Consider the following 23627-nt stretch of genomic DNA (forward strand, 5'->3'; position numbering starts at 1 on the left):
TAAGTGTTTTGGTCCTAAATGATCTCAGTAAGTTATTACAGCTTGTTGCTGAGATGTTATGACCTATATTGAGTAAAACATGCTTGAAACTATTTTTGTCCAAATGTCCAAAACACACCCAGCAATGGTGCACAGGAAGGCGGGGAAGAAAAGGGGAAAAGGCGGCCAAAATGGTCAAAAGTCCCAATTGTGTCCAAAATACCTCCCCGGGTTCCGGTCCCACGAGTCCCGCCGCCGGCCGCACAAGTCCCGGGATGCAAAAAATGTCCAAAACGCACCCAGCAAAGTCCCACGGGAAGTGGGGGAGAAAATTGAGAAAAGTCGGCAAAAGTCCCCAAAAATGTTCACAATACCTACCCAGGTTCGAGTCCCACATGGATTTTTTTTTAACATTTTACCGACTTTTCTCACTTTTCTCCCCGCCTTCCCGTGGCACTTTGCTGGGCTCGTTTTGGACATTTTGGGCATCCCGGCCTGCGGCGGGACTTGTGGGACTCGAACCCGGGTAGGTATTTTTAACATTTTTGGGACTTTTGCAGACTTTTCCAACTTTTATCCCCCCTCCCCGTGGGACTCGGCTGGGTGTGTTATGAACATTTTGGGCATCCCGAAACTTGCGCGGCCATACATAAGATTTTATGTTTGAGTGTTTTACTTGTTTTAAGGGTTTTGGTCCTAAATGATCTCAGTAAGATATTACAGCTTGTTGCTGAGATTTGATGACCTATATTGAGTAAAACATGCTTGAAACTATTTTTGTCCAAATGTCCAAAACACACCCAGCAATGGTGAACAGGAAGGCGAGGAAGAAAAGGGGAAAAGGCGGCCAAAATGGTCAAAAGTCTCAATTGTGTCCAAAATACCTCGAACATAAAATCTTATGTATGGCCGCGCAAGTTTCGTGATGCCCAAAATGTCCATAACACACCCTGCCGAGTCCCACGGGGAGGGGGGATAAAAGTTGAAAAAGTCTGCAAAAGTCCCAAAAATGTTAAAAATACCTACCCAGGTTCCAGTCCCACGAGTCCCGCCGCCGGCCGCACAAGTCCCGGGATGCAAAAAATGTCCAAAACGCACCCAGCAAAGTGCCACGGGAAGTGGGGGATAGAAGTGAGAAAAGTTGGCAAAAGTCCCCAAAAATTTTCACAATACCTACCCAGGTTCGAGTCCCACATGGATCGAACCCGGGTGTGATTTTTTTTAACATTTTACCGACTTTTCTCACTTTTCTCCCCGCCTTCCCGTGGCACTTTGCTGGGCGCGTTTTGGACATTTTGGGCATCCCGGCCGGCGGCGGGACTTGTGGGACTCGAACCCGGGTAGGTATTTTTAACATTTTTGGGACTTTTGCCGACTTTTCCAACTTTTATCCCCCCTCCCCCCGTGGGACTCGGCTGGGTGTGTCATGGACATTTTGGGCATCCCGAAACTTGCGCGGCCATACATAAGATTTTATGTTCGAGTGTTTTACTTGTTTTAAGGGTTTTGGTCCTAAATGATCTCAGTGAGATATTACAGCTTGTTGCTGAGATTTGATGACCTATATTGAGTAAAACATGCTTGAAACTATTTTTGTCCAAATGTCCAAAACACACCCAGCAATGGTGAACAGGAAGGCGGGGAAGAAGAGGGGAAAAGGCGGCCAAAATGGTCAAAAGTCCCAATTGTGTCCAAAATACCTCCCCGGGTTCCAGTCCCACGAGTCCCGCCGCCGGCCGCACAAGTCCCGGGATGCAAAAAATGTCCAAAACGCGCCCAGCAAAGTGCCACGGGAAGTGGGGGATAGAAGTGAGAAAAGTTGGCAAAAGTCCCCAAAAATGTTCACATTACCTACCCAGGTTCGAGTCCCACAAGTCCCGCCGCCGGCAGCGCAAGTCCCGGGATGCCCAAAATGTCCATAACACACCCAGCCGAATTCCACAGGGAGGAAGATAAAAGTTGGAAAAGTCTGCAAAAGTCCCCATTTTTTTTTAAATACCTACCCAGGTTCGAGTCCCACATGGGTGTGATTTTTTTAACATTTTACCGACTTTTCTCACTTTTCTCCCCGCCTTCCCGTGGGACTTTGCTGGGCGCGTTTTGGACATTTTGGGCATCCCGGCCGGCGGCGGGACTTGTGGGACTCGAACCCGGGTAGGTATTTTTAACATTTTTGGGACTTTTGCAGACTTTTCCAACTTTTATCCCCCCTCCCCCCGTGGGACTCGGCTGGGTGTGTTATGGACATTTTGGGCATCCCGAAACTTGCGCGGCCATACATAAGATTTTATGTTCGAGTGTTTTACTTGTTTTAAGTGTTTTGGTCCTAAATGATCTCAGTAAGATATTACAGCTTGTTGCTGAGATTTGATGACCTATATTGAGTAAAACATGCTTGAAACTATTTTTGTCCAAATGTCCAAAACACACCCAGCAATGGTGAACAGGAAGGCGAGGAAGAAAAGGGGAAAAGGCGGCCAAAATGGTCAAAAGTCCCAATTGTGTCCAAAATACCTCCCCGGGTTCCGGTCCCACGAGTCCCGCCGCCGGCCGCACAAGTCCCGGGATGCAAAAAATGTCCAAAACGCACCCAGCAAAGTGCCACGGGAAGTGGGGGAGAGAAGTGAGAAAAGTCGGCAAAAGTCCCCAAAAATGTTCACATTACCTACCCAGGTTCGAGTCCCACAAGTCCCGCCGCCGGCAGCGCAAGTCCCGGGATGCCCAAAATGTCCATAACACACCCAGCCGAATTCCACAGGGAGGAAGATACAAGTTGGAAAAGTCTGCAAAAGTCCCAATTTTTTTTTAAATACCTACCCAGGTTCGAGTCCCACATGGGTGTGATTTTTTAACATTTTACCGACTTTTCTCACTTTTCTCCCCGCCTTCCCGTGGGACTTTGCTGGGCGCGTTTTGGACATTTTGGGCATCCCGGCCGGCGGCGGGACTTGTGGGACTCGAACCCGGGTAGGTATTTTTAACATTTTTGGGACTTTTGCAGACTTTTCCAACTTTTATCCCCCCTCCCCGTGGGACTCGGCTGGGTGTGTTATGGACATTTTGGGCGTCCCGAAACTTGCGCGGCCATACATAAGATTTTATGTTAGAGTGTTTTACTTGTTTTAAGGGTTTTGGTCCTAAATGATCTCAGTAAGATATTACAGCTTGTTGCTGAGATTTGATGACCTATATTGAGTAAAACATGCTTGAAACTATTTTTGTCCAAATGTCCAAAACAAACCCAGCAATGGTGAACAGGAAGGCGAGGAAGAAAAGGGGAAAAGGCGGCCAAAATGGTCAAAAGTCTCAATTGTGTCCAAAATACCTCGAACATAAAATCTTATGTATGGCCGCGCAAGTTTCGTGATGCCCAAAATGTCCATAACACACCCTGCCGAGTCCCACGGGGAGTGGGGATAAAAGTTGGAAAAGTCTGCAAAAGTCCCAAAAATGTTAAAAATACCTACCCAGGTTCCAGTCCCACGAGTCCCGCCGCCGGCCGCACAAGTCCAGGGATGCAAAAAATTTCCAAAACGCGCCCAGCAAAGTGCCACGGGAAGTGGGGGATAGAAGTGAGAAAAGTTGGCAAAAGTCCCCAAAAATGTTCACAATACCTACCCAGGTTCGAGTCCCACATGGATTGAACCCGGGTGTGATTTTTTTTAACATTTTACCGACTTTTCTCACTTTTCTCCCCGCCTTCCCGTGGCACTTTGCTGGGCGCGTTTTGGACATTTTGGGCATCCCGGCCGGCGGCGGGACTTGTGGGACTCGAACCTGGGTAGGTATTTTTAACATTTTTGGGACTTTTGTAGACTTTTCCAACTTTTATCCCCCATCCCTGTGGGACTCGGCTGGGTGTGTTATGGACATTTTGGGCGTCCCGAAACTTGCGCGGCCATACATAAGATTTTATGTTCGAGTGTTTTACTTGTTTTAAGTGTTTTGGTCCTAAATGATCTCAGTGAGATATTACAGCTTGTTGCTGAGATGTTATGACCTATATTGAGTAAAACATGCTTGAAACTATTTTTGTCCAAATGTCCAAAACACACCCAGCAATGGTGAACAGGAAGGCGAGGAAGAAAAGGGGAAAAGGCGGCCAAAATGGTCAAAAGTCTCAATTGTGTCCAAAATACCTCCCCGGGTTCCGGTACCACGAGTCCCGCCGCCGGCCGCACAAGTCCCGGGATGCAAAAAATGTCCAAAACGCACCCAGCAAAGTCCCACGGGAAGTGGGGGAGAAAAGTCGGCAAAAGTCCCAAAAATGTTCACAATACCTACCCAGGTTCGAGTCCCACAAGTCCCGCCGCCGGCAGCGCAAGTCCCGGGATGCCCAAAATGTCCATAACACACCCAGCCGAATTCCACAGGGAGGAAGATAAAAGTTGGAAAAGTCTGCAAAAGTCCCCATTTTTTTTGAAATACCTACCCAGGTTCGAGTCCCACATGGGTGTGATTTTTTAACATTTTACCGACTTTTCTCACTTTTCTCCCCGCCTTCCCGTGGGACTTTGCTGGGTGCGTTTTGGACATTTTGGGCATCCCGGCCGGCGGCGGGACTTGTGGGACTCGAACCCGGGTAGGTATTTTTAACATTTTTGGGACTTTTGCAGACTTTTCCAACTTTTATCCCCCCTCCCCGTGGGACTCGGCTGGGTGTGTTATGGACATTTTGGGCATCCCGAAACTTGCGCGGCCATACATAAGATTTTATGTTCGAGTGTTTTACTTGTTTTAAGTGTTTTGGTCCTAAATGATCTCAGTAAGATATTACAGCTTGTTGCTGAGATTTGATGACCTATATTGAGTAAAACATGCTTGAAACTATTTTTGTCCAAATGTCCAAAACACACCCAGCAATGGTGAACAGGAAGGCGAGGAAGAAAAGGGGAAAAGGCGGCCAAAATGGTCAAAAGTCCCAATTGTGTCCAAAATACCTCCCCGGGTTCCGGTCCCACGAGTCCCGCCGCCGGCCGCACAAGTCCCGGGATGCAAAAAATGTCCAAAACGCACCCAGCAAAGTGCCACGGGAAGTGGGGGAGAGAAGTGAGAAAAGTCGGCAAAAGTCCCCAAAAATGTTCACATTACCTACCCAGGTTCGAGTCCCACAAGTCCCGCCGCCGGCAGCGCAAGTCCCGGGATGCCCAAAATGTCCATAACACACCCAGCCGAATTCCACAGGGAGGAAGATACAAGTTGGAAAAGTCTGCAAAAGTCCCAATTTTTTTTTAAATACCTACCCAGGTTCGAGTCCCACATGGGTGTGATTTTTTAACATTTTACCGACTTTTCTCACTTTTCTCCCCGCCTTCCCGTGGGACTTTGCTGGGCGCGTTTTGGACATTTTGGGCATCCCGGCCGGCGGCGGGACTTGTGGGACTCGAACCCGGGTAGGTATTTTTAACATTTTTGGGACTTTTGCAGACTTTTCCAACTTTTATCCCCCCTCCCCGTGGGACTCGGCTGGGTGTGTTATGGACATTTTGGGCGTCCCGAAACTTGCGCGGCCATACATAAGATTTTATGTTAGAGTGTTTTACTTGTTTTAAGGGTTTTGGTCCTAAATGATCTCAGTAAGATATTACAGCTTGTTGCTGAGATTTGATGACCTATATTGAGTAAAACATGCTTGAAACTATTTTTGTCCAAATGTCCAAAACAAACCCAGCAATGGTGAACAGGAAGGCGAGGAAGAAAAGGGGAAAAGGCGGCCAAAATGGTCAAAAGTCTCAATTGTGTCCAAAATACCTCGAACATAAAATCTTATGTATGGCCGCGCAAGTTTCGTGATGCCCAAAATGTCCATAACACACCCTGCCGAGTCCCACGGGGAGTGGGGATAAAAGTTGGAAAAGTCTGCAAAAGTCCCAAAAATGTTAAAAATACCTACCCAGGTTCCAGTCCCACGAGTCCCGCCGCCGGCCGCACAAGTCCAGGGATGCAAAAAATTTCCAAAACGCGCCCAGCAAAGTGCCACGGGAAGTGGGGGATAGAAGTGAGAAAAGTTGGCAAAAGTCCCCAAAAATGTTCACAATACCTACCCAGGTTCGAGTCCCACATGGATTGAACCCGGGTGTGATTTTTTTTAACATTTTACCGACTTTTCTCACTTTTCTCCCCGCCTTCCCGTGGCACTTTGCTGGGCGCGTTTTGGACATTTTGGGCATCCCGGCCGGCGGCGGGACTTGTGGGACTCGAACCTGGGTAGGTATTTTTAACATTTTTGGGACTTTTGTAGACTTTTCCAACTTTTATCCCCCATCCCTGTGGGACTCGGCTGGGTGTGTTATGGACATTTTGGGCGTCCCGAAACTTGCGCGGCCATACATAAGATTTTATGTTCGAGTGTTTTACTTGTTTTAAGTGTTTTGGTCCTAAATGATCTCAGTGAGATATTACAGCTTGTTGCTGAGATGTTATGACCTATATTGAGTAAAACATGCTTGAAACTATTTTTGTCCAAATGTCCAAAACACACCCAGCAATGGTGAACAGGAAGGCGAGGAAGAAAAGGGGAAAAGGCGGCCAAAATGGTCAAAAGTCTCAATTGTGTCCAAAATACCTCCCCGGGTTCCGGTACCACGAGTCCCGCCGCCGGCCGCACAAGTCCCGGGATGCAAAAAATGTCCAAAACGCACCCAGCAAAGTCCCACGGGAAGTGGGGGAGAAAAGTCGGCAAAAGTCCCAAAAATGTTCACAATACCTACCCAGGTTCGAGTCCCACAAGTCCCGCCGCCGGCAGCGCAAGTCCCGGGATGCCCAAAATGTCCATAACACACCCAGCCGAATTCCACAGGGAGGAAGATAAAAGTTGGAAAAGTCTGCAAAAGTCCCCATTTTTTTTGAAATACCTACCCAGGTTCGAGTCCCACATGGGTGTGATTTTTTAACATTTTACCGACTTTTCTCACTTTTCTCCCCGCCTTCCCGTGGGACTTTGCTGGGTGCGTTTTGGACATTTTGGGCATCCCGGCCGGCGGCGGGACTTGTGGGACTCGAACCCGGGTAGGTATTTTTAACATTTTTGGGACTTTTGCAGACTTTTCCAACTTTTATCCCCCCTCCCCGTGGGACTCGGCTGGGTGTGTTATGGACATTTTGGGCGTCCCGAAACTTGCGCGGCCATACATAAGATTTTATGTTAGAGTGTTTTACTTGTTTTAAGTGTTTTGGTCCTAAATGATCTCAGTAAGATATTACAGCTTGTTGCTGAGATTTGATGACCTATATTGAGTAAAACATGCTTGAAACTAGAATATCAAGTGTTGCAAAGCTGTGTCATCAACACTCACAAGTATAAAACTACTTTTTTAAAGTAATCATTTCTTATTTCAAGCATGAAAAAAAAAAATCATGACTTTGACACAATTGTGTCTCATAATTAAAACAGATGACAGCCAAATGGACTTTGCTGTTTTATTTTCAATGAAACAAGAGAAAATACGTACTCATATAGTAGTACAATTGTTATTAGTGAGAATATACTTATTTTAAGGAATTTTGGGGTTCATTGAGGTTAGCTAATTTTACTTGTTTTGGAAATTCTTGACAAGCCAAATTTTCTTGTTCTATTGGCAGATAATTTTGCTTAGTTCAAATAAAATACCCCTTATTTTTGTATTTTTGTTGTTGTTTTTGAACACTGTTTTTTTTGCAGTGCAGCTGAACTGGATCAAATACACACTTGTCAATAAGGACTGCTTGCCTTCACCCTGACACCGATGGAAAATGTAGTCTTGAGTTAACCTAACGTACATTCCGGTAAATGCCAAGGACAATTTAGAGTCCTTGATAAACCGTTACTGACATTGTGTTTTACAGTAGAAATAGAAGCTAACATACAGTCGTGGTCAAAAGTTTACATACACGTGTAAAGAACATAATGTCATGGCTGTCTTGAGTTTCCAATCATTTCTACAACTCTTATTTTTTTTTGTGATAGAGTGATTGGAGCACATACTTGTTGGTCACAAAAAAACATTCATGAAGTTTGGTTCTTTTATTAATTTATTATGGGTCTACTGAAAATGTCAAGTCCAATGTCGGGTCAAAAGTATACATACAGCAATGTTATCTGTCAACTGAGTCTTAGATAAAAATTATGCGTTTTGTTAAAAACAAATACGATTTTAGTAAAACTATCGAACGCGTTTTTTGAAAGGCCTGAAAAAATGTCTTGATAAGATACTAACTTATGTATTTCCGGAACCATAAAGAACTTAATTTATCATTAAGGTACGTTTTCTCATAAACCTTGATGGCGACTGAGTCTTAGAGGAACCTAATAATGCATTTTCTAAAAAACTAAAAACAAATACGATTTTAGTAAAGCTATCAAACGCGTTTTTTGAAAGGCCTGAGAAAATGTATTGAGAGATACTAACTTATGTGTTTTCGGAACCATAAAGAACTTAATTTACCATTAAGGAACCTAAGGTACGTTTTTCTCGTAAAAATTGATGGCAACTGAGTCTTAGATAAAAATGACGCATTTTCTTAAAAACAAATACGATTTTAGTAAAACTATCGAACACGTTTTTTGAAAGGCCTGAGAAAATGTCTTGATAAGATACTAACTTATGTGTTTTCGTAACCATAAAGAACTTAATTTATCATTAAGGTACGTTTTCTCGTAAACCTTGATGGCGACTGAGTCTTAGAGGAACCTAATAACGCATTTTCTAAAAACACTAAAAACAAATACGATTTTAGTAAAACTAACAAACGCGTTTTTGTCAAGGCCTGAGAAAATGTCTGGAGATAACATACATATGTGTTTTCGGAAACATAAAAAACTAATACATCATTAAGGGACCTAAGGTACGTTTTCTCATAAACATTGATGGCGACTGAGTCTTAGAGGAACCTAATAACGCATTTTCTAAAAAAAACTAAAAACAAATATGATTTTAGTAAAACTAACAAACACGTTTTCGTAAAGGCCTGAAAAAATGGATATACTAACTTATGTGTTTTCGGAACCATAAATAATTTAATTTATAATTAAGGTACGTTTTCTCGTAAACCTTGATGGCGACTGAGTCTTAGAGGAACCTAATAACGCATTTTCTAAAAAACTAAAAACAAATACGATTTTAGTAAAACTAACAAACGCGTTTTTGTAAAGGCCTGAGAAAATGTCTGGAGAGAACATAACGTACATATGTGTTTTCGGAAACATAAAAAACTAATACATCATTAAGGACCTAAGGTACGTTTTCTCGTAAACATTGATGGCAACTGAGTCTTAGAGGAACCTAATAACGCATTTTCTAAAAAAACTAAAAACAAATATGATTTTAGTAAAACTAACAAACACGTTTTCGTAAAGGCCTGAAAAAATGGATATACTAACTTATGTGTTTTCGGAACCATAAATAATTTAATTTATAATTAAGGTACGTTTTCTCGTAAACCTTGATGGCGACTGAGTCTTAGAGGAACCTAATAACGCATTTTCTAAAAAACTAAAAACAAATACGATTTTAGTAAAACTAACAAACGCGTTTTTGTAAAGGCCTGAGAAAATGTCTGGAGAGAACATAACATACATATGTGTTTTCGGAAACATAAAAAACTAATACATCATTAAGGGACCTAAGGTACGTTTTCTCGTAAACATTGATGGCAACTGAGTCTTAGAGGAACCTAATAACGCATTTTCTAAAAAAACTAAAAACAAATATGATTTTAGTAAAACTAACAAACACGTTTTCGTAAAGGCCTGAAAAAATGGATATACTAACTTATGTGTTTTCGGAACCATAAATAATTTAATTTATAATTAAGGTACGTTTTCTCGTAAACCTTGATGGCGACTGAGTCTTAGAGGAACCTAATAACGCATTTTCTAAAAAACTAAAAACAAATACGACTTTAGTAAAACTAACAAACGCGTTTTTGTAAAGGCCTGAGAAAATGTCTGGAGATAACATACATACGAATGTGTTTTCGGAAACACAAAAAAAACTAATACATAAATTAGGCACCTCGGGTACGTTTTCTCGTAAACATTGTTGGCAACTGAGTCTTGTATGAAAATTACGCATTTTCTTAAAAACAAATACGCGTTTTTGTCAAGGCCTAAGAAAATGTCTGGAGATAACATAACGTACATATGTGTTTTCAGAAACATAAAAAACTAATACATAATTTAGGGACCTCAGGTACGTTTTCTCGTAAACATTGTTGGCAACTGAGTCTTAGATAAAAAATTACGCATTTTCTTAAAAACAAATACGATTTCAGTAAAACTTTCGAACGCGTTTTTTGAAAGGCCTGAGAAAATGTCTTGATAAGATACTACTTCATGTGTTTTCGGAACCATAAAGAACTTAATTTATCATTAAGGTACGTTTTCTTGTAAACCTTGATGGCGACTGAGTCTTAGAGGAACCTAATAACGCATTTTCTAAAAAACTAAAAACAAATCCGATTTTAGTAAAACTAACAAACGCGTTTTTGTAAAGGCCTGAGAAAATGTCTGGAGAGAACATAACGTACATATGTGTTTTCGGAAACATAAAAAACTAATACATCATTAAGGGACCTAAGGTACGTTTTCTCGTAAACATTGATGGCAACTGAGTCTTAGAGGAACCTAATAACGCATTTTCTAAAAAAACTAAAAACAAATATGATTTTAGTAAAACTAACAAACACGTTTTCGTAAAGGCCTGAAAAAATGGATATACTAACTTATGTGTTTTCGGAACCATAAATAATTTAATTTATAATTAAGGTACGTTTTCTCGTAAACCTTGATGGCGACTGAGTCTTAGAGGAACCTAATAACGCATTTTCTAAAAAACTAAAAACAAATACGACTTTAGTAAAACTAACAAACGCGTTTTTGTAAAGGCCTGAGAAAATGTCTGGAGATAACATACATACGAATGTGTTTTCGGAAACACAAAAAAAACTAATACATAAATTAGGCACCTCGGGTACGTTTTCTCGTAAACATTGTTGGCAACTGAGTCTTGTATGAAAATTACGCATTTTCTTAAAAACAAATACGCGTTTTTGTCAAGGCCTAAGAAAATGTCTGGAGATAACATAACGTACATATGTGTTTTCAGAAACATAAAAAACTAATACATAATTTAGGGACCTCAGGTACGTTTTCTCGTAAACATTGTTGGCAACTGAGTCTTAGATAAAAAATTACGCATTTTCTTAAAAACAAATACGATTTCAGTAAAACTTTCGAACGCGTTTTTTGAAAGGCCTGAGAAAATGTCTTGATAAGATACTACTTTATGTGTTTTCGGAACCATAAAGAACTTAATTTATCATTAAGGTACGTTTTCTTGTAAACCTTGATGGCGACTGAGTCTTAGAGGAACCTAATAACGCATTTTCTAAAAAACTAAAAACAAATCCGATTTTAGTAAAACTAACAAACGCGTTTTTGTAAAGGCCTGAGAAAATGTCTGGAGATAACATACATATGTGTTTTCGGAAACATAAAAAACTAATACATCATTTAGGGACCTCAGGTACGTTTTCTCATAAACATTGACTGAGTCTTCGATAAAGATGACGCATTTTTTTAAAAACAAATACGATTTTAGTAAAACTAACAAACGCGTTTTTGTCAAGGCCTGAGAAAATGTCTGGAGATAACATACATATGTGTTTTCGGAAACATAAAAAACTAATACATCATTAAGGGACCTCAGGTAAGTTTTCTCGTAAACCTTGATGGCGACTGAGTCTTAGAGGAACCTAATAACACATTTTCTAAAAAACTCAAAACAAATACGATTTTAGTAAAACTAACAAACGCGTTTTTGTCAAGGCCTGAGAAAATGTCTGGAGATAACATACATATGTGTTTTCGGAAACATAAAAAACGTATACATCATTTAGGGACCTCAGGTACGTTTTCTCGTAAACATTGATGGCGACTGAGTCTTCGATAAAAATGACGCATTTTCTTAAAAACAAATACGCATTTTTTTCAAGGCCTGAGAAAATGTCTGTAGATAACATACATATGTGTTTTCGGAAACATAAAAAACGTATACATCATTTAGGGACCTCAGGTACGTTTTCTCGTAAACATTGACTGAGTCTTCGATAAAAATGACGCATTTTCTTAAAAACAAATACGATTTTAGTAAAACCAACAAACGCGTTTTTGTAAAGGCCTGAGAAAATGTCTGGAGATAACATACATATGTGTTTTCGGAAACATAAAAAACTATTACATCATTTAGGGACCTCAGGTACGTTTTCTCGTAAACATTGATGGCGACTGAGTCTTCGATAAAAATGACGCATTTTCTTAAAAACAAATACGATTTTAGTAAAACTAACAAACGCGTTTTTGTCAAGGCCTGAGAAAATGTCTGGAGATAACATACATATGTGTTTTCGGAAACATCAAAAACGTATACATCATTTAGGGACCTCAGGTACGTTTTCTCGTAAACATTGATGGCGACTGAGTCTTCGATAAAAATGACGCATTTTCTTAAAAACAAATACGATTTTAGTAAAACTACAAACACGTTTTTGTCAAGGCCTGAGAAAATGTCTGTAGATAACATACATATGTGTTTTCGGAAACATGAAAAACGTATACATCATTTAGGGACCTCAGGTACGTTTTCTCGTAAACATTGATGGCAACTGAGTCTTCGATAAAAATTACGCATTTTCTTAAAAACAAATACGCATTTTTTTCAAGGCCTGAGAAAATGTCTGTAGATAACATACATATGTGTTTTCGGAAACATAAAAAACGTATACATCATTTAGGGACCTCAGGTACGTTTTCTCGTAAACATTGACTGAGTCTTCGATAAAAATGACGCATTTTCTTAAAAACAAATACGATTTTAGTAAAACTAACAAACGCGTTTTTGTAAAGGCCTGAGAAAATGTCTGTAGATAACATACATATGTGTTTTCGGAAACATAAAAAACTATTACATCATTTAGGGACCTCAGGTACATTTTCTCGTAAACATTGATGGCGACTGAGTCTTCGATAAAAATGATGCATTTTCTTAAAAACAAATACGATTTTAGTAAAACTAACAAACGCGTTTTTGTCAAGTCCTGAGAAAATGTCTGGAGATAACATACATATGTGTTTTCGGAAACATAAAAAACTAATACATCATTTAGGGACCTCAGGTACGTTTTCTCGTAAACATTGACGGCAACTGAGTCTTCGATAAAAATGACGCATTTTCTTAAAAACAAATACGATTTTAGTAAAACTAACAAACGCGTTTTTGTAATGGCCTGAGAAAATGTCTGTAGATAACATACATATGTGTTTTCGGAAACATAAAAAACGTATACATCATCTAGGGACCTCAGGTACGTTTTCTCGTAAACATTGATGGCAACTGAGTCTTCGATAAAAATTACGCATTTTCTTAAAAACAAATACGCGTTTTTTTCAAGGCCTGAGAAAATGTCTGGAGATAACATACATATGTGTTTTCGGAAACATAAAAAACTAATACATCATTTAGGGACCTCAGGTACGTTTTCTCGTAAACATTGACTGAGTCTTCGATAAAAATGACGCATTTTCTTAAAAACAAATACGATTTTAGTAAAACCAACAAACGCGTTTTTGTCAAGGCCTGAGAAAATGTCTGGAGATAACATACATATGTGTTTTCGGAAACATAAAAAACATATACATCATTTAGGGACCTCAGGTACGTTTTCTCGTAAACATTGATGGCAACTGAGTCTTCGATAAAAATTACGCATTTTCTTAAAAACAAATACGTGTTTTTGTCAAGGCCTGAGAAAATGTCTGGAGAGACCATAACGTACATATGTGTTTTCGGAAACATAAAAAACTAATACATCATTTAGGGACCTCAGGTACGTTTTCTCGTAAACATTGACTGAGTCTTCGATAAAAATGACGCATTTTCTTAAAAACAAATACGATTTTAGTAAAACTAACAAACGCGTTTTTGTCAAGGCCTGAGAAAATGTCTGGAGATAACATACATATGTGTTTTCAGAAACATAAAAAACTAATACATCATTAAGGGACCTCAGGTACGTTTTCTCGTAAACATTGATGGCAACTGAGTCTTTGATAAAAATGACGTATTTTCTTAAAAACAAATACGATTTTCGTAAAACTAACAAACGCGTTTTTGTCAAGGCCTGAGAAAATGTCTGGAGATAACATACATATGTGTTTTCGGAAACATAAAAAACGTATACATCATTTAGGGACCCAGGTACGTTTTCTCGTAAACATTGATGGCAACTGAGTCTTCGATAAAAATGACGCATTTTCTTAAAAACAAATACGATTTTAGTAAAACTAACAAACGCGTTTTTGTCAAGGCCTGAGAAAATGTCTGTAGATAACATACATATGTGTTTTCGGAAACATAAAAAACGTATACATCATTTAGGGACCTCAGGTACGTTTTCTCGTAAACATTGATGGCGACTGAGTCTTCGATAAAAATTACGCATTTTCTTAAAAACAAATACGATTTTAGTAAAACTAACAAACGCGTTTTTGTCAAGGCCTGAGAAAATGTCTTGAGATAACATACATATGTGTTTTCGGAAACATAAAAAACGTATACATCATTTAGGGACCTCAGGTACGTTTTCTCGTAAACCTTGATGGCGACTGAGTCTTAGAGGAACCTAATAACACATTTTCTAAAAAACTCAAAACAAATACGATTTTAGTAAAACTAACAAACGCGTTTTTGACAAGGCCTGAGAAAATGTCTGGAGAGAACATAACGTACGTATGTGTTTTCGGAAACATAAAAAACGAATACATCGTTAAGGGACCTCAGGTACGTTTTCTCGTAAACATTGATGGCGACTGATTCTTAGATGAAAATGATGCATTTTCTTAAAAACAAAAAACAAATAAAATTTTAGTAAAACTAACAAACGCGTTTTTGTCAAGGTCTGAAAAAACGTCTAGGAGAACATAACGTACATATGTGTTTTCGGAAACATAAATAACTAATACATCATTAATGACGTCAGGTATGTTTTCTCGTAATCATTGATGACAACTGAGTCTTAGAGGAACCTAACAATGCATTTTCTAAAAAAAACTAAAAACAAATACGATTTTAGTAAAAATAACAAACGCGTTTTTGTCAAGGCCTGAGAAAATGTCTGGAGAGAGCATAACATACATATGTGTTTTCGGAAACATAAAAAAGTAATACATCAGTAAGGGACCCAAGGTACGTTTTCTCGTAAACCTTGATGGCGACTGAGTCTTAGAGGAACCTAATAACGCATTTTCTAAAAAACTGAAAACAAATACGATTTTAGTAAAACTAACAAACGCGTTTTTGTCAAGGCCTGAAAAAATTTATAGAGAGATACTAACTTATGTGTTTTCGGAACCATAAATAACTTAATTTATCATTAAGGTACGTTTTCTCGTAAACCTTGATGACGACGGAGTCTTAGAGGAACCTAATAACGCATTTTCTAAAAAACTAAAAACAAATACGATTTTAGTAAAACTAACAAACGCGTTTTTGTAAAGGCCTGAGAAAATGTCTGGAGATAACATACATATGTGTTTTCGGAAACATAAAAAACTAATACATCATTTAGGGACCTCAGGTACGTTTTCTCGTAAACATTGATGGCGACTGAGTCTTCGATAAAAATGACGCATTTTCTTAAAAACAAATACGCGTTTTTGTCAAGGCCTGAGAAAATGTCTGGAGAGACCATAACGTACATGTGTTTTCGGAAATATAAAAGACATTTTTTTTCTCGTAAACTTTGGCGGCAACTCTGAATCGTGTTACGTATTTCCGTAAAAACTGAGAACGAGCTGGTCTATGGTAAAGAGAAAATGATCACCTTCAAAAAAACAACTAATGTACGCGTTTTAGTAAACGCGAAACGCGTAGTCTTGATTGAACCTTGGACGTTACCTTTCTCCAGCTTGAGGAAGCTCATGAGTCTGGGGATGATTGCGGTGTCCAGCGGCTCTTCCACCACTTTGCCCTCGTTGGTGATCCTTCGCACCTTCCCGCCCATCTCGCCCTCCTGGTGGAACATCACGATCTGCTGGACGTGTCTCTCCGCCAACTCGCAGTAGACGTCGGGTTTCAGGAGCGACATCATCAAGCGGTAGTAGCCTTCCGAGTCGTGCGGCGCCGTGATCACCAGGACTCGGTTCTTCCCGGCGAAACTGGCCAGCAGGTTGGGCGACCGGGCGCCGGCGGGCATCCTCGCCACCCGGGACCTCGCCAGGTGGGCGCCCTGGTCCTGCAGCATCCCCGCCCGGGCTCCTCTCCTCCCCGCCCTGCGTGTGCCCTCGTCCGCCTGCACGTCACGGCCCTCTACGGAGCTGTGCACGGAGATGGCGGACGCAAACCCGGGGCGCGCACGCTCCAGCGGGCGCCCCCTGGCGGGCCTCGGTCGCCGGTGCAGCTGCGCCCGAATGCGACGGGTGTGCGTGTCGGCCTCGCCTGTGCACGTCAGGAGGAACATTAGCGCCAAGGTGAGCGCGGAAACTTGACACATTATGCACCAATTACAGCATTTGAAGGCAAAAATAAATAAATTTTAAAAAAAATAAATAAAAAATGTATTAACTCCAGACGAAGATGCACATCTGATAGTGAGTGTGACTCACAGCATGAGGAGGGGGGAAAAAAGTGTTTTTAAAAAAGTTAATCGTGCGTAAAAAGTGACGACTAGACGCAAAAACGCATCTCAAGTGAATAAAATCCCGAGGCGTTTAGTGATATTCTTCATTGTTGCCACTAATTCAAACCTGCGTTTTTAAAAAACACGTCCACGTCGCATCTCGCGGGGAATCGAAACTCCACTTCTTTTGTTTTAATTCCAACTTTGTGTGAATATCCTCCAGTGGATTCTGAAGCTCCTCGCCGCCTTTCCAACCTTCCCCGTCGGAGTCCTGCTTGACAACAAAAGTCCTCATCCACCTCCGGAGCTCCACTTTCCTGACGCCTTTGAACTCAACACCACGCCTCTTCATAGAAGCAGTAAGTAAAAAAAAAAAGAAAAATGAAAATATCCCCTCCTGTTGGCCGCAATGATCACTCAGTGTCAAGTTCCTCCTCTTAAGCCAGCGGATGAAGAACGCCCCTTTTTTTTCCTCCTAAAGTACTTTGGATATTTTCTAACATAAATATTAGGGCCACACCAAAAAGAACTATAACTATACTACAGAATAACATAGTTTTTTTAACTTTTCAAAAGTTGTATTTGTGTTGACCTCTCAAAAAAGCCCAAATTTTACAAGAATAAAGTATCATTTTTATTTTTATTTAAAAAAAAAAACTTTTTTTTTTAACCGAAAAAAACCTTAAAAGTTGTATTATATTTTTTAGGATTTTTTGTAATATAACTAGGAAATAAAGTGAATAAATTAAATTCCACTTAATTTTTTCCTATTAATACTATTAGGACAACTATAACTATACTACAGAATAACATTGTTTTTTTTTACTTTTCAAGCTTTATTTGTGTCGACCTCTCAAAAAAAAAAAAAAAAAGTTTACAAGAATAAAGTTTAATATTAATTTTAATTTTTTAGAAAAAAAATAAAAAATTTAAACCGAAAAAAAAATTAAAAGATGTGTTATATATATATATATATATATTTTTTGTAATATAACTAGGAAATAAAGTCAATAAATTAAATTCCACTTAATTTTTTCCTATTAAAATGTTAACAGCTTTTTTTGTCTGGAGAATATGCTTTTTCTTGTAGTGTTGTGTTTTGCTGGAAAAATGTGCATTCTTAATTTTAAATGTATGATACAATATTTTCCTAGATGAAAAGAAATAAAACATCAAAAATGCAATTTTTTTAATGTAAAAAAAAATAATACAGCTTTTATGGTGTAATATAAGGTTTTTGCAAGATAAAAATATTTTTTTTCCCTCAAAAAATGTATGCCTTTTCAATATTGCATTTTTTTTTCTAGAAAATATTCATGTTTTTAAATAAAAAAGCATACAACTATGTAATTTTTTTCCCAGGCAAAAAAACTATTTTCTTAGAACAGTAACCTCCTTAAAAATTGTTTTTGTCTCAATTTATATTTTTTTCGCTAATATATTCTTGTTCTTTCTTCTTATTTTTTATAAGCACCCCCTAAAAAGACATTTCTCCAATACACATTTTTTTCCAGATCACTCAGTGTCAAGTTCCTCCTTTTAAGCCAGCGGATGAAGAACGTCCCTTTTTTGTCTCCTAAAGTACTTTGGATATTTTCTAACAAATATTAGGGCCACACCAAAAAGGACAACTATAACTATACTACAGAATAACATTGTTTTTTTTACTTTTCAAACGTTTTATTTGTGTCGAACTCTCAAAAAAAAAAAAAAGTTTACAAGAATAAAGTTTAATTTTTATTTTTATTTTTTAGAAGAAAAAAAACAATTTTTTTAAACCGAAAAAAAAAATTAAAAGATGTGTTATATTTTTGGGGGATTTTTTGTAATATAACTAGGAAATAAAGTGAATAAATTAAATGTCACTTAATTTTTTCCTATTAAAATGTTAACAGCTTTTTTTGTCTGGAGAATATGCTTTTTCTTGTAGTGTTGTGTTTTGCTGGAAAATTGTGCATTCTTAATTTTAAATATATGATACAATATTTTCCTAGATGAAAAGAAATAAAACATCAAAAATGCAATATTTTTAATGTAAAAAATAAATAAAATACAGCTTTTAAATATAAGGTTTTTGCAAGATAAAAATATTTTTTTTCCCTCAAAAAATTGATGCCTTTTCAATATTGCATTTTTTTTTTCTAGAAAATATTCATGTTTTTAAATAAAAAAGCATACAACTATGTAGTTTTTTTCCCAGGCAAAAAAAATATTTTCTCAGAAAAGTAACCTCCTTAAAAATTGTTTTTGTCTCAATTGATATTTTTTTCGCTAATATATTCTTGTTCTTTCTTCTTATTTTTTATAAGCACCCCCCAAAAAGACATTTCTCCAAAACACATTTTTTTCCAGATCACTCAGTGTCAAGTTCCTCCTTTTAAGCCAGCGGATGACGAACGCCCCTTTTTTTCTCCTAAAGTACTTTGGATATTTTCTAACAAATATTAGGGCCACACCAAAAAGAACTATAACTATACTACAGAATAACATTGTTTTTTTTACTTTTCAAAAGTTTTATTTGTGTTGACCTCTCAAAAAAGCCCACATTTTACAAGAATAAAGTATCATTTTTATTTTTATTTTTTAGAAAAAACTATTTTTTTTTAACCGAAAAAAAAACTTAAAAGTTGTATTATATTTTTTAGGATTTTTTTGTAATATAACTAGGAAATAAAGTGAATAAATTAAATTCCACTTAATTTTTTCCTATTAAAATGTTAACAACTTTTTTTTGTCTGGAGAATATGCTTTTTCTTGTAGTGTTGGGTTTTGCTGGAAAAATGTGCATTCTTAATTTTAAATATATGATACAATATTTTCCTAGATGAAAAGAAATAAAACATCAACAATGCAATTTTTTTAATGTAAAAAAAAATAAAAATACAGCTTTTATGGTGTAATATAAGGTTTTTGCAAGATAAAAATATTTTTTTTCCCTCAAAAAATGTATGCCTTTTCAATATTGCATTATTATTATTTTCTAGAAAATATTCATGTTTTTAAATAAAAAAGCATACAACTATGTAATTTTTTTCCCAGGGAAAAAAAACTATTTTCTCAGAACAGTAACCTCCTTAAAAATTGTTTTTGTCTCAATTTATATTTTTTTCGGTAATATATTCTTGTTCTTTCTTCTTATTTTTTACAAGCAACCCCAAAAAGACATTTCTCCAATACACATTTTTTTCCAGAAAATATCACACTTTTTCTGTAAAATATAACAGACATTTGTAGAAAAGTATGCTTTCTCCAAAAAATGTAACCTCGTTTAAAAAAGAAATATTGCTTTCGTCTTGAAAATACACACACTTAAAATGGAAAATATCACAGAAATTTCTTGAAATAATGAATATGTTTTTCTTAAACATTTAACATCGTTTAAAAAAATACTGCTTTTATCTGTGAAATATTACAGAATTTCTGTGATTTTTGTTGAATCTGTTAAAAAAAAAAGTTAAATGTTTAAAAACATTTTAAAGTTCATACAAATTTAGATTTTTTTTAAGTTTAAGTTTTTTATTTTTACTAAGAAATTGTATAAATATTTTTATGTATGGATACCTCGTTTAAAAAAAACAAAAACAAATTTCGGATTTAAAATTATTGTATTTTATTTTGAAATAATGTTTTATTTTTAAGTTGTATATGTATATATATTTGGATTTTTTTAACCTAAAAAAATAAAAAAATAATAATTTTCTGTTTAAGAAATTATATAAATATTTTTAAAGGGTGCGACTTTTTTCTGGTTTACTTCCAGAAAATACACAAACCCTTCTCCCCTAAAAGAAAATAAATGTTTCCAATTTACAACTTTTTTTTTTTTTAGAAATATAAACTTTTTTCTGTTGTATATATATATATCAGACTTTTCTAGAAAAGTATGCTTTCTCAAAATTACTTAACCTTGTTTAAAAAAAAGACATTGCTTTTGTCTTAAAAATACACACACTTTTTTTTTGTCCTTATATGTTTTTTTCCTAATGGTAAGAATAACTCTTTTTTTTTTTTCTAGAAAATGTACAAACTTATTTCCCTGAAATTATATTTTTGTTTTTCTAGGATTTTTTTCTATGTGAAATATAACAGAAGTTTCTGTAAGGTATGCATGTTTTATTTTAATTTTTTTAAAAACATGTACCTTGTTTAAAACAATTAATTAAAAAATACTGCTTTTGTCTTCAAAATACAGAACTTTTTTTCCGTGAAATGTAACATTTTTTTAATTTAAAAATGTTTTTATTTTTCAAATAATGTTTTATTTTCAAATGTTTAAAACATTTTTAAAGATATATATATATATATATATATATATATATATATATATATAGATTTTTTTTTTACAATTATTATAAATTATATACATATTTTTTAAGGGTATGACTTTTTCCTTCAGAAAATATAAGCTCAACTTACACCCCCAAGTAGATATTTCTCCAATATACAACTTTTTGTAGAAAATAATCTTTTTTTTTCTGTGAAGTATAACAGACATTTCTAGAAAATTACACTTTCTCAAGCATATTTAACCAGACTTTATAAAAAAAAAATTGCTTTTGTCTCGAAAAAATTTAATTTGTAATATTTGTCCTTTTTATTTGATGTTTGTATTACTATGCAGCGTAGTTCTGCAACCACAATTACAAACATAGCACACGCCGGTAGACATGGTGGTCCTCCTGCTGCTTCCTGGACGCTAGACGTTCTGTTGACACTTTTAGGAGGACGGAAGCTTGGAGCATCCTGTGAAGTTCTCCTGATGCTGGCCGATAAGAGCATGAGGAAGACTCCCCTATGGGATTTTTTCACGTGTGCGTGTCCGAGTCAACAAAAAAAGACAAGGCCATGTTTTCATGATGGTGGACATACTGTACTGGACTGTTTAACTTCTAGGTCTGTTTGTACGCAGGCTTACCATAAAACTGTCTAATGAGAAGACCGTGGCACGCGCGAAGGCAAAGACCCCAGTGGGAAAACATTTTTTTTCCTTCACAAAACCTTGTTTTCAACATCCTGCCCCCTCTGCCAGTGCATGTCTTTCTGTTGACGGCAACCAACTGAGGACAGACGTCCAAAACGCGCTGGCCACCATGACCTCTGAACCGGCCGTCCGCCCGCTGACACGTCCGTTCTGAGAGGTGAGCGCCTGACCAGACATCACATGGGATGTGTATTTTCATTGGAGGGATGATGGTTGACTCTTGTAACCTCCAGCCGTCAATATGTCCACGCTCAGTGGGAACGCAGGCCAGCGAGCACCAGGAAGGGGGGGTGGAATCGCACCCATAGTCCAACACGCTATACCAATGTCCTAGTGTGAGTACGCACTCAAAGTCTACCGGTGAGACTTTCCTTCTCCTTCTTGGGTAATAACCTTTTTTTTGTCATTTTCTCTGCATGTCAGCAGAACAAGAAGGTGTGCAGCAGACGTGGACTCTCGTTTGACGGTAATATGGAGGTTAGTAGGTCAGGAACTGAATGAGTCCGTGTACTGTCAAGTCCTCCCAGGTGATGCAGGTCCTGAAAATACACACACTTTTTTGTGCTAATGTTTTTTTATTACTAGTATGAATAACACTTCCTTTCTTTTTTCCTAGAAAATTTACAAGCTTATTTCCCTGGAATTTTCTTTAGGATTAAAAAAAAAAAAAAAGTGAAATATAACAGGAATTTCTGGAAGGTATAAATGTTTTTTCTTAAACATTTAACCTCGTTTAAAAAAGTACCAATCTCCAAAATATTTTTTTTCTGTGAAATATTACATAATTTTGGGGATTTAAAAAAAAAAAAAAAGTATTTATTTTTTCAAAAATGTTTTTTAAAATTATACATATTTATATATAACATTTTTGGGATTACATTTTTTTTTTTTTTTTTAATGTTTTATTTTCAAATGTTTAAACTTTTTAAAAAAAAAGTTATATATGTATTTGTATTTTTTAACCTAAAAAAGTTTTGTTTTTTTAAAGTTTTTTTTTGCTAAGAAATTATATAAACATTTACAAAGGGTATGACTTTTTTCTGTTTTTCTTCCAGAAAATATACAAATCCCTCTCCCCAAAAATAAAATACAATTTTCCAATATTCAACTGTTGTTTTTTTTAGAAATATAAACTTTTTTCTGTTAAATATATCAGACTTTTGTAGAAAAGTATGCTATTTAACTTTATTTAAAAAAAAAATATTGCTTCTGTCTTAAAAATACACACACTTTTTTTTGTCCTGATATGATTTTTTCTTACTGGTATGAATAACACTTTTTTTTTTTTCCTGGAAAATGTATAAGCTTATTTCCCTGAAAATTTCTATAGGATTTAAAAAATAAATAAATAAATATAACAGAAATTTCTGGAAGGTATAAATGTTTTTTCTTAAACATTTAACCTCGTTTAAAAAAGTACCAATCTCCAATATAATTTTTATTCTGTGAAATACTACATATTTTTGGGAATTTAAAATTTTTATTTTTTATTTTTTTTTTTAATTTGTTGAATTATACATATTTATATATAACATTTTTGGGATTACATTTAAAAAAAAAAAAATTATGTTTTATTTTCAAATGTTTAAACTTTTTTAAAAAAAAGTTATATATGTATTTGTATTTTTTAACCAAAAAAAGTTTTTTTTTTTTTTTTTGCTAAGAAATTATATAAATATTTACAAAGGGTATGACTTTTTTCTGTTTTTCTTCCAGAAAATATACAAACCCCTCTCCCCAAAAAGAAAATACATTTTTCCAATATTCCACTGTTTTTTTTTTAGAAATATAAACTTTTTTCTGTTAAATATATCAGACTTTTGTAGAAAAGTATGCTTTCTCAAAATTATTTAACTTTATTTAAAAAAAGGATATTGCTTTTGTCTTAAAAATACACACACTTTTTTTTGTCCTGATATGTTTTATTCTTACTGGTATGAATAACACTTTTTTTTTTTTTTCCTGGAAAATGTATAAGCTTATTTCCCTGAAAATTTCTGTAGGATTTAAAAAA

At 36.4% G+C, this 23627-nt stretch overlaps 1 protein-coding gene and 1 long non-coding RNA gene across 2 annotated transcripts in view; both read right to left on the reverse strand.

Annotated features, from left to right (window-relative positions):
• The window catches only part of ccdc80 (coiled-coil domain containing 80), a 37768-nt gene extending 20766 nt beyond the window's left edge, over positions 1–17002 (reverse strand). The window contains exon 1 of the mRNA XM_062061661.1: positions 15912–17002. Coding sequence (XP_061917645.1) covers positions 15912–16506 — 595 coding nt within the window. The 5' untranslated portion in view covers positions 16507–17002. The remainder of the gene's footprint in view (positions 1–15911) is intronic.
• A 4292-nt stretch (positions 17003–21294) lies between these two features.
• LOC133659039 (uncharacterized) overlaps positions 21295–23627 on the reverse strand; it is a 48503-nt gene continuing 46170 nt past the window's right edge. The window contains exon 3 of the long non-coding RNA XR_009827592.1: positions 21295–22152. This is a non-coding gene — a long non-coding RNA (uncharacterized LOC133659039). The remainder of the gene's footprint in view (positions 22153–23627) is intronic.

Source organism: Entelurus aequoreus, linkage group LG10 (genome assembly GCF_033978785.1).
Source record: "Entelurus aequoreus isolate RoL-2023_Sb linkage group LG10, RoL_Eaeq_v1.1, whole genome shotgun sequence".
NCBI lineage: Eukaryota > Metazoa > Chordata > Actinopteri > Syngnathiformes > Syngnathidae > Entelurus > Entelurus aequoreus.